The sequence below is a fragment of the Gambusia affinis genome, linkage group LG15, assembly GCF_019740435.1.
Source record: "Gambusia affinis linkage group LG15, SWU_Gaff_1.0, whole genome shotgun sequence".
Classification (NCBI taxonomy): domain Eukaryota; kingdom Metazoa; phylum Chordata; class Actinopteri; order Cyprinodontiformes; family Poeciliidae; genus Gambusia; species Gambusia affinis.
This window is the reverse complement of record NC_057882.1, coordinates 16,083,605-16,096,220: the sequence shown is the minus strand read 5'-3', so window position 1 is coordinate 16,096,220 and position 12,616 is coordinate 16,083,605. Positions and strand designations below refer to the sequence as shown.

Genomic DNA, 12,616 nt, shown 5'->3' with positions numbered 1-12,616 from the left:
TAAAATAACGTTCAAGACATTTCAATGCCTTAATGTTTTTTTTTAGATGATTTTAAGACTTTTTAAGGATGCACGGACACAGACTAGTACCATCCTGTCTGGCATGAAGGCTTAAAAGTAAATAAAAATACACACCAACAGTCAACAAATCCCTTTCACAACCCCTTAATGGTAGATATGAGCTTCCCCTTCACAGAAAGAGTCTCTGTCTTTCTCTTCCTATCTACCAGCAGCCCCCCCTCTGCTGCACTGTGTGCATTGTAACACAGGCTGCAGGCCAGCAGTGCGTACATATGCACTCTGCTGCAGTTTAGCTTGAATGCAGAAGCTGGAGAGTTGACTGCACTCTATCAAAGCAATGGGAGTGGATTTAACTGAACAGAGTGAATCAGAGGCTATTGTTACTTTTGTTCCTGAACTCCTCATCTCATCTTCATTTCCTCCCATCTTTCTTCTAGACACAAAGCGTTGCACATGTATTGAAATCCCTGCAACTTTTACATTTTGTCATGTCGCAAAAACAAACATCAGAGGACTTTGTTAGCTGTAAACAAAGCAGTAAAATGTACCACATAATTTAGATGGGGATAAGGTCCTTAAAAGGTTTAGCTGCAGAAATCGACAGCTCAGGTGGATAATTATTAATCCTGCACCCCATAAATCAGGATGTGATGGAAAAGTGGGAAACAGAAAATCACTGGTGAAAGAAACTGTCTGCTTTTCCATCGCATAACACTTCAATACACATTTGGTCTTTTTCAGCACGAACAGAAAAGCTTTCACTCAGTCAATAAGTTCAATATTTTAACCCAAAAACCAGCCAAATAAGGATTCATTATCACATTATCACAGAAAGAAGTGAGTTTCTGTGCAATGTTGGAAGGAGAAGAAAAACTTCCAGAGATAGAGAGAGTGGGAAGCACAAACTGATATAAATTCACAACATTTCTTCAGTTCTTCACGTTGATCCGGGACATTGTGACAAAGTGTCCAGAATGGGAGGAAGCCCACGGCGCTCCAGTGAAAACTGCAACACTTCACGCAGCCGGTCAGAGTGGCAGGTGGAAAATGAGGGAATGTGGGAGCGGTACTGTCCACAAACACATAAACAACTATATACAGCTACAGCATTTGACCTGCTGATCAAAAATCAGCTATTTGCACTCACTGGCCAATGTCTTTAGAAACAATTCATGGGATTATGATCCGATGGAGACACAAGAAACGAGCAACAAATTGAAATACTGAACAACACCATGGCTGCAGAACGGATGGTGATCATGTGCTGCTCTTAGTGGAAGGGATTCCAAAAACAGCCGTCCAGTTGGGACACACCACAGTTCACTTCTATCCTTATCACAACTATATTAAACTCAACATCATCTAATTGCTGCAACGAACAATTATTTTAGTAGTCGATTATTCTGATGATTAATTGATTAATCGGCTAAAAAGAAAATTTGGGAAATTCCGCAGATTTAACCTCATGAGCTTATTTCATACAAAGTTAGAAATACATGGGAAAATGAAAATGAACAAATAATTCAATCCCTTTTTAAAAATAATAATAATAATAATAATTTCCTAAAATGCAAAATTACCTTTTTATGTCTAAATATTCCAGTTAGTGATGATCTAATTATGAAATTAGTTGATTTCCATAATTAATTAATCACAATTATACAATTAATTGATCCGATTAATTGTATTAAGTGTAAACTTAATGTAAACAAGCAGAGAGGAATTCTTGATCTACATCTTGACTAAAATGTAAACTCTGGGTAAATACAGTCAGTGCCTCTTGAACACGTTGAGGTTTGGGAGAATTATTCTTTACTTTAGGTGTTTTTTACATTCAAATACCAAATGTCCCATAATAACTGAGGATTTTACAGGATTTGTAAAAAAATAACAAAACTATAACTTTGGGGTGTTTTTGAGAAAATCATGGCTTTTGCCCTAACTTTCCTTTTAATGACGGGATATCGTCCACTTATGCAGAAGGTCGAAAATAGTATTTTGTTTATCGTTTACAGCTTGTGTGAGAAAGGCGAACTGACTGGGAAGCATAGCTGGCTTTCGTCTCGATTTTCCCGGAACTCCTTGCTGCTCCAGTGGACTCCACGCTACCGATGAGGAGCAGCAGGATGCACATAGCAGCTAATTACGCCGCCATCTGTATCCTCACACGGCCACTCCGACTGAATGCGTTTGCTGTCACACAACATGCTCATCTACGCACATTTAAACAGCACAGATGGGAGTTGATGACTCCAGTAATAGCTGACTCTTGCTGGTGTGACTCCTGTGATCCCTGCAGAAGAGAGTCACTGCAGGGAAAGTTTGAAGTCATTTGTACCATTTGGTCTGATGTTAAGCATCAGCTGATGCCACACTTTCAATAAACGTTTTATTTGTTCACACACCCCTGGTTCTGTATGCATGAGGTGAGTCAACGTTTTCTTACTGTAAAAGACAAAAACCGGGCGGGGAGTTGGGTTAATGCACATGACCTGGTAAAGATGTGTAAAGTAATTTGCAGTTAGTTTAGTAGTCAATTAGTCTATCGATTATTCTGACAATTAATCAATTAATTGAATTTAGAAAAATCATTAAAAATGAAAAATATGCACAAAACATTAAGCCGTTCTCATACATGTTTTCTTTTAGCAAATGCCATTTTTTGAGTCTGACTACTCCAGTTAACAATGAATCAATTACTAAATTAGATTATTTCAAGATTTCAAAATTAGATTATACGAAGATTATTTCAATAATCAACTCACCACAATTAATCGAGATTCATCAGGCCTACTCTGATCTGAAACATTTTGGGGGCTTTTGACAGGATTTGACTCTGGAAGCTGATCTAACTATGGAATAAAGCTGATTTTATGTCTGCTGAATGATTTCTGTGTTTTGGGTCATAATATCTAACACCAAAAGTCCATTTTCGGTTTACTGAAAGACTTCACTAAATTTCTATAAAAAATTTCCAAGACTTCTTGATGCCATGTTCTCTAAGAAGGTTCTCATAAACAAATACGTCAATACCTTTTTAATTAGAAAATAAAAACTTTATTGCCTGAAATGCAGTAACATAGAATTCCTTTAGTGAATTTGGACCAAATGAAGCCAAAAGTGAGGATTTACTGACAAAGGATTTTCTTTTTCTTTTTTTAACTTAAATTAAATATATTTATATTTTTTTAACAGTTTTGGTCTCATTACTGCTCTGAGTATGTTACTTTTTCAACAAATGGCCTTTTTTGAAATTGTATTCTCCGGTTTATGGTGAATCGATCACTAAATTTGTTTACGATTATTCCAATAATTGATTCATCCGATTAATTCCACTTCATAATCCATGCACTTCTTTTTGTTGATGAAAACCCAATAATTGTAAAACTTTTGTACAATGTAAATAATATAAAAGAGTTCAACGCTGCAGATTTCATGAAAGTTATAAAAACTTTATGTTGATTTCATGGTTGTTGTTTTTAGATTTTATGTTGTTTGTTTATATGGCATCCAGTAAATCAATTTGGGGCTATAACCTTTGGCACAATCATAGATTTACAGACATTTCCTGACTGAAATACTTTACAATGTGTCTAAATCTGATCCTCCAAGAATCCAGATTTATGCCTTAACTGGACAGCTACACAAAAGACATCAACTCATGCGATGACAGGTGTTGTAAACACCAAGAGGATTCTTGGCTTTTTAAGCTGGCAGCCAACAGAAGCAACAATTAATCAGAAGCAAGTTGAGCCACAGTCGTGTTGAAAAATAGATGCTACAATCTGTTACTGAGCTGGAAAACACTTTCTCTGCTCTAATCACAGCAACAACAGCACAGGATCTCTCGTGATGGAACAGACATTTGATTAATTCATGTCCAGATAATGCACATGAATTAATCTTCAGGAAACGTGGTCTTAGCCAAAGCAGCTACAGGACAATAAATCGTCTGATTCAAGACAAGGTAAGAAAATAACAGCAGAGAAACAAAATCAGTTTCTATGAACTCAAATATGAGCTTACTGCTGCAAATTATTACTGAAAAAATAACTTGAATTCAACAATTTTTAATGATTATAGTGGATTTTGGATTCTACATTGGCACATTGTTATGGGCTAAATAGAAGATTAGCTACAATCCATCTAAAGCAGTTCAGTTTAACTGTTTACTTTTTAAAAACTAAACCAAATTGATAAAGCCTGATATTTCAAAATTCACTGCTAAGATGATTAATGTGAACTGATCGGACACCAATCTTTCTGAACTAAACAACAACCAAAAAGTGCTAGACTGAAAGCTGGACTATTTCTGCAAATGTCAGGAACACACAAGCACACCTCTACGCACACACACACACACACACACACACACACACAAACAGGAACAGCTACTTGGTGAATCACTTGTCTAAATTTGGCAGGCAACTCAGAGAAGCCTGACAACTCTCTTTTCAACAACCATTTTCTTGTTCTCTGTGGATGGATGACATCAAAGAGGGGAAAAAAGGAAAGAAAGAAAAAAGACCCACGCAGTTTAACGTCTTGAGGCAACGTCAGACTCACCAGCTTCTGGAACAGATGCCCCACGGTGACCTTCTCGTCCCAGCGCTGTATGCTGGGCAGCAGGGCATCGTAGAACTCCTTGTGGATCTCAAAGATGTCCTGGATTTTGTAGAAGATGGTCTCTATCTGCTGCATGGTCAGGACGGGCTGCGAGCTGGTGGCTGCGGCTTTCAGGGGGCGCATGGGCTGCAGAGGGAGAAAGAAATCTGGTTGAATTGATGGAATGTTAGACCATGTCGGATTTGAGAGCAGATTCGTTCTGGTGGGTGGGATTGAGGGTCCAGATAAGAGTGAAAAACTTAAAAGCTTTCTCTTGGGCTAACGATGAGTCAGAGTATTTCTGACTTCAGAGATTGGATGAAGGCGCATCAGACAGGCTAGCTCACTGTTTTTTATTCAGTGGTCATGATGGCCACAGGCACACAGTTTGATCCAGTAGATATACGAGAATGAAAGGACTGCATAAAAAGTTTGGTATTCATTCACTAGACCAGTCGAGTCCATCAAAAATAATTTGAAATGTCCAAACAGTGTTACAGTGCATAGCTAGTAGTCTCCATAGAAGATGTGGAAAAGTGTCATTCAACATAAAAGCTTGAACAATGTATAAAATTAGAGACGCATCAGGATATCAGCCAGTGAGCAGCTTTATGTGGCCGGTTTCGTAAAGAAAATGTTTTACAAAAGCACCATTTGTGTTTCTGCAGCTATGATTGCCATGCAGACTCGGCTATTCAGCTACCTAAAACAGCAATAGTAAGTGGTTCTTAAAGCCAATTGTTATCACAATCGTACCTCTAAATATCGCAGTGAAACTAACCCCAGATGGCCACCCCCACTTCTATATATAAAACATACAAGCGACATAAGTAATTGGATCATTGTGCAGTCGTAACAGAGAAAATGAGAAGGAAGGAAGCAATCGATCAATCAGGACAGTATTGTTTCAGAATAAGCATGTGAAGAATGTAAAACTGAACCATATAACACCAGAAAAAGACTGGCGTTATACGACTCTACTAAACTGAACTGAAAGTAAACAGATCAACTAAATTCAGTTTATTTACATACACGCCATCTGAAGGCGATTGAGAAGACAAACAGGTGTCCGTCACTAAAGTTAATTAGAATCAAATTAAATTAATCCACTTCATTCAAACCCAGTCCAAGCATTTAGTGAATTTCCAATTCAACTATAAATAGTACGAAATCATGTTTTTTATTACATAATACAGTTGGACTGAGTTGATTATAAAATACATGTCTGTCTACAGAAGCCCAGCCGATAGCGTCAAGTCGCTAACTTTACAACAATCCCTCATCGTGGGTAAGCCTGCGGTGACGGAGGTTTAGACTCAAAGCGGCTGTAAACGGCTACACAAGCAGAAACAAATTCTGCGCTGGTCTGCTACTGAGGTTTTCAACATGAAAGTTGGTGATTAAAAACAAAGTAGAACTAAAAAACATGATGCAAATGTCTTCTGGAGACATTCAGCGACTTTGGGGGAAAAAGACAAAGTGGGTTGTGTTGTGTAACGTCTGGGTGAGACGGCAGCCACTAAAAAAACCCAGACAGATTTAACTTTACTGGACTCTGTTTTGACGAACTCACTACAAAACCTGCTTTTACTGATGTTCCATCTTTACTTACTAACTTCAGTTTTACTAAACAGCGGGGATCTTGAATTCGACATGTGTGAAACCCCATGTTGGTCATAGGGCAGCGTGTGGCTATAAAAAGGCAGGAAATGACATATTGCGCTGCTTCAGCATGGGGAAACGTGTTTCAGGAAACTGCAGTGGCAGCGGTTCGGCTCTCAATATGATTGAGTATTTTCTGACCCACTAAACAGGTTCAATGTGTGTCTCACCAACACCAGGGCCTCCAGTTGGTTGATGTAGATCTCTTCGCTGGCCAAGAAACCAGACAGCACCAGCTTCTTCATCTCCAGCCCTTTCTCAACCTCTCCCTGCAGAACAACACACAACGCCGTCATGAAGTGGACACAAAGTACATGCCGGCATCACACGGGAGGACCACGACTTTAATTCATATCCTGCATGGTGCCAGAGCCGTTATGACACCGGGTAAACACCAGAATAAAGCACACACACACACACACACGTGGTTGAAACAAAAGCCTGACAGGAATCCATAAGTCTTGTGCAGTGAGAAGATTTCCTCATCTGAAAAGGTCGATGGTCACTTAGCTGACTCATGTAGCTCCCAGGTTGCAGCTATAGATGGAAGTCAGTGTCAAAGAAGTCACAGCTATAATCACGGTTTTAGCAAAACATGACATACTTTCTGTTTAGGTCTGTTGTGCAGGAAAATCATAACTTTTTTCAAATAAAAAGAATGGTGTTCACAATCATATATAGTCTTGGAAGAAAGTTGATTTTATATCTGGCTCTATATTGCTGCCAAATGTTTTGGATCTCTTATCCAAAGATATGGATAACAGATCCATAGTTTCTTCACATACTACATGCAAGGTGTAAATATGTCAAGGAAGGTTGCAATGAAAGTCTAATACCAATCAGTTCCTCTAGTTTGTTTGAAGTTTCCAGTTAAAGGAAACTATAATTTTTAGATTATATTTTATCTGTTTCAAACTGTTCATTTAAATCTGAATGAATGTTTTGGAGTCTCTTTTGTGTGCATAACATTCAGCGTTGTCAGAGCAAGAGTTTCTGTGCATTTTTCCTCAACTCCCGTGCTAATTTGGTCTGTTTCTCCTCCCCGTTTTCCAGGCAACTTTTCTTCAGGAATGCAATTTTATGATATTTCCACAGAACATAACCTGGGTCAGGACATTTTCTTTCTTTGTATTAACCGTTCCTTAGCCAGCGAGTGTGAGGATAGTTGAGGCACATGCAGTTTTACTTTTAGGCAGCAGTTTCTTCTTAAGGTTTGCGCTTAATTATCTGCCAAGACACAAACCTAGAAGAAAAAGTGCATTCATTTCAGTAAAAAAAAAAATCCAGACCCGATAAGAAGCAAATGTGAAACGTCTTTTTCACAAGAATGCACTGCAAAAACAGAGCTAACCACTAGAAACTTTGGTCTAGTTTCTAGTGCAAATATCTTTTTATCCAGTATGCTTACATATATGAAACTAGACCAAAAATACTTGGAAAGATTTTGTGTTTTTTGCATTAAATGACACTGAATCCTGATCAATGTACCACATAGGAGAGCTTCATGTCATAACGCCACAATATCAGATAAAAAAAATAAAAATAAAACTTTGCTATATGAGTCAGTTCTGTGGATGGAAAGAAATAAAAATCTTCTGCTGTGTCTGTATGGGCTGGGTTTCTAAATCTGTTCACACACATGTACCTTCACAGATCTGCAAAAAGCAACTAGTGAGGAGGAAGGACAATTAATTATTAACACGGTCAGATCCTTGCGATGATACCAGCACACCAGCCCTCCCCTAAGAGAGGGGGAAGAAGGCCCGACTTTGGCTCTACGTGTTAAATCCGTCTCAACTACCGGCTACCTCTGACATCGATGTTATCTCTGAAGACCAAAGGTGTGGTTTGTGATGACGATTATCACACGAAGTATGTTGAATCACAAGTCTTTTTTTTTTTTTTAAAGACACAGCTAACTGTTTAGCAAGGGTGGTACTAACAGATGTTTCTGTGGATCGAACCAGGTTCTATTTCCTTAGCAGGACACGGCTGACCCAAACAACAGAACAAGGTTGTAATGTATGCGCTTAGTGTAAGCTTAGGATAATTTTTTCTGGTAAATTATCCTAGAAACTGTTGTGATAAACGGTAATATTGTCATTTTGAGACCATTTTCAACTAATATAATAATAATAATGGGAAGTGTTATTATACAACACAAAAGATTTAAAAAATTAAAAATGTAAAGAACATTCAACACTGGAACTAGGAAACATTTTAAATATCCAAAAAACCCACAACAGAAATATGTAAAATAAATGTTAGGACTTTTGTTAAAAAACAGTGCAAATAACTATTTTGTACTGGTTGTCAATTTTTTTAAATATCAAAATGTCGGCTTTTCAACGATATTAATTAATATAGTCATCCAAATTAAAATGATCAAGCTCATTTTAATCTATTATGTAATTAATTTATTTATTGCGACGGGCTTAATTGTTACTACAACCTTCTAAGCTTTTTTTTAATAAAGACTTGGTGAAATAAATCGTTAAATTTATTTTCAGCTTTTTAGAAATAAAAATCTGAAAAGTGTGGCATGCATTTGCATAAATAGAGTCCTCTTGCAAGAAATTTAATCTCAGGTTATTGACAACTGAAGCTTTTAGTATTTCACAAATGACTGGTTTGATTTATTTTAGTTGAATCAGAGTACAGGGAGCTGAACTCAAATAGATTTTAGCTTCTAGATTTTTAGTTGTAAACAAAATACTCAAAACATTCATCCTTTTCATTTCCCTCCACAAGTACACTCTACTTTCTGTTGATCTATGGCATTAGATCCCATTAAAACACATATGGTTTTTGCCGCAATAAGTAATTAATCAATTAGTCGTGTGATAAATTACAATGAGCTTTATCACAATGATGATTAACATTTTGTTTACAGTGACATTCAAATCCATTTTATTTATGGTTTCGGTTGTGTGTGTTCTTTACTAAACTAAAGCTTGTTGGTCCTTAGGAGGCCAAACTTGCATTATTATTCCATTATCAATATATTACTTGAAAATGGTCTCAAAATAACAATTTATTGTGACAAAATGAGAGCATGTTTAAGCAGTATGAATACTTTTGAAACACTGCAGGATGGAGTTTAGACCTGACCCCTGGCTAAACTTGCTAAAGTGCAGGAGAAGAGCTCACTTTACCATTTTAGTGTTGAATACGTCGTAGAAAGTTGGAAGGGGGGAAGAAAAAAAGACACGAAGAAGAATATTTTCCCTCCGCTGTACAAAGAGCTACTGTGTAGCAAGGCCAAGATGAGAAATCCAGAAAGCAAGGAAGTATTTATTTTTTTCCTTCCCCAACACAGAAGGATTCTCCATACATTCGTCCCTTTTGCACCCCCTGTACTCACTGGTTGAGGTAACAGAGCTGATATTGTGGCAGTGTGAGACAGCTCAACTGCAGAGAGGAGTTCATACTCACACACCCACCCACGCACACACACGCACACACAGACAGAAGTTAGCTTGGGCAGCAGAAATCAAAAGTGTTCACAGAGCAGCAGAGTGAGGAGACATGTGCTCCAGAGGAGCTGCTTTGTTACACACACACACACACACACACACCCAAACGGCTGTGGCACAGATGTCTCACAGGCAGAAAAACAAACACATTGACGCCACATCATAAGAGGACTCCAATTACGGCTTTCAGTTAGTCTACGAGTGGATCAGCTTTCAAGTGTTTGCGTCGCCGGCGGGTTTTTCCGGCATCCGGCTGTCCAGCGCCCGCCTCACCTCACCTTGAACTGTTTATGTATCGGAGTGATGAGGTCCAGCTCGCCATCTCCATACTCAAACACCTCGTCTTCCTCCTCCAGCACCTTGTCCAAGTAGCCCAGCACTTCCTCCTCTTCCTCCTCCATGGTTCCTTCTTCTCCTGCCCGCTCTTTTGCCACCTCCTCTCCTCTCTCTGCTTCTGGATCAGGGCCCGCCTGGACACATCAGGATTTTCCCTTCGGAGCGAGTCGCCTGGACGCCGACAGGGTGAGGGAGAGAAAGGGAGAGAGGGCCCCGCCTACGCAACCCCACCCCCCCTTTCCTCTGCTGGGCTTCCTGGTGTTTCTGTGTGTTCAGTGTGTGTGTGTGTGTGTGTGTGTGTTGCAGTTCCACCTCGGTCGATACGGTCGGCCCCTCCCCTCTCTACCCGCCCCTCCTCTCACAACAAACGCTATCCAGCCACTTCCTTGATGGCTGCGCGGGCCGGTTCTCTTTAGAGTCAACGGTGGGACACTCGCCTGCGTTCTCTTCTTCTCTTCTTTACTTCATCCTTCTGCTCTCATCGGTCAAAAGCCACTTCCTCATTATGAAACACAGGTTCTGCCTTCCTCGCACGGGTACGCGCCGCACAGCTTTTCTCCTTTGGTCATCGTCTCATTAGCGGACTGCTCAGAGCCGTCGATGCTGTCCCGTAAACAACAGGTTCCTGAATGTGCTCCGTGTTGGGCTTTAAAGATACCATAAAGTGATGTATTTTGGTCTCATTGACACTTACAATGAAAACACAAGCTAGGTGATGAATAAATGAGACAACAGAATTTCACAAATCCCACTGAAAAGAAGAAGAAGAAGAAAAATCTCCTTTGCGTTATTTGGATTGATGACGTCACAAAAGGCACAAGAATGGAGGTACTGGTAAAAACTGGGGCAAACTAGCAACTAGCAACTTTTACAGACTTTAAACACTTCGGTGCCTTTAAGTTCACTCTTAAGTCGCACTCTAATGATCCCCGAATGCTGATTTTGATGGTGAAGCGGAAGCGAACGTTGACATTGTCTTCAGACGGTTATTTTGTACCAATGTTTATATATTCCAAATGGAATCTTTCCATCTAATTGATTTTTGTGCTAAACAGGATTTCTGTAAGTTAGGCAGCAAATGTTTAAGGCTAATTAACCTTAAATTGAAGATTCCAGATGTGAATGAAGTATCCAAAAATACTTTTAAAGATTACTTGTTTTAATAGCTTGGAGGTCCTTCAGTGACGAACTGCTGCATCCTATGCGCACAAATGAGCGACATCACAGCTCCTTCCTCCCAGCAGATGTTATAAAATTTAACGATCGCTGCTTCCCCACAAACTCAGACTCGTTAAGTGTTTACGCCCCTGCGATCTGTCTCATTCTGCAGTTTGTCTCATTTCAAATAACACCACCGCTGTTATTTGCACACTATTTTTGTTATTTCTTGTAGTCTGTTGCTGTTTTCTCCCAACAAATAACACACATCTTGAACATTTTTTTTTTGAAGTTATCCCACTCAGATGCACATTGACTTTATAGATTTTTAACAACAATGCAGAATTATTTTTTCTTGTTGTAAATTTGATCTCATTATTCTTATTTTTCTGTTTTTTTTATTTTATTTTTAGTCTTAGTGTGAATATCCATGCTTCCACAACCTTTAACTTTTCTAGCTTGAGTTAATCTATTTTCTTTGTCGGCGCTGGTACAAGTGTTATGTATTTTTACTCTCAGTCTACATAGCTTCAACAACTTACCGCAGTATATTGCAAGCTTCATAATTATCAATGACCGGTTTTACTTGATGCTTCAAAAGGCAGTTCTCGTTGAATATAAATTAACGCATGATGAATGCGTTAATTATACGTATACGTTTAGGATTTTAATCTGAATTTTTGGTGATAAAAGAGCTTTTTCCTTCCCATCTGTGGACTGGATATTCAAATATTGTCAAAGGTTGTTGTTGTTTAATGAATTTCCTCAAAACGCAGTCGGTGTTTGTGGCAGCTGTTCAGAAGCCATTTAGTGGAGAAATTTAAGTAAAATACCAAAAAAAAAAAACTAAACAAACCCAGAAAAATACTCAAAAGCAACTTATAATTGGATGTCATCAGAAGCTCATTTTCAAATTAAGCAGTTTTTACATTTATTGAACAAGGATTTCAAAACAAAAATAGCCAAAAAGCTAGCCACAACATTTTGTTCTACAGATGAATCAACTTTATCTTAAATCATCTTGGACGAATTTACAGAAAAGTCTGTGCAGTAGGTTGAAAACAATGACGCTATACAAGACATATATTACTAATTAGAGTTTATTTAGGTGTGTTTGTATTTTTTAATGATTGAGGTCTGCAATGATGGTGGAATACTGTTAAATATAACTTGCTATAAAAACTGTCACCCACGGTGACTATTATCTTGCTTCATTGCTCAAAGGCTGTCATGCTGAAGGTTTCACTAATTTTTTGTGTATTGTCACTGTTTATGCAAAGCAAAAATGGCAAAATTTCAAGGTGATAATCATAAATGTCAGCCTTACTTAATAAACCAAACACTGGGAAGTGCATATG

At 38.5% G+C, this 12,616-nt stretch overlaps 1 protein-coding gene across 3 annotated transcripts in view; it reads right to left on the bottom strand.

The window, feature by feature from the left end:
* The window catches only part of abr (ABR activator of RhoGEF and GTPase), a 131,229-nt gene that overhangs the window by 72,319 nt on the left and 46,294 nt on the right, over window positions 1–12,616 (bottom strand). For 2 of the 3 annotated variants that reach the window (XM_044139723.1, XM_044139724.1), the window contains exons 3-4: window positions 6,459–6,557; window positions 4,588–4,773 (exon numbers count right to left, since the gene is read on the bottom strand). In XM_044139723.1, the coding sequence (XP_043995658.1) occupies window positions 4,588–4,773; window positions 6,459–6,557 (285 nt within the window). Of the gene's footprint in view, window positions 1–4,587; window positions 4,774–6,458; window positions 6,558–10,042; window positions 10,288–12,616 lie in introns of those variants that run through there. The other variant, XM_044139725.1, reaches the window with a different exon arrangement.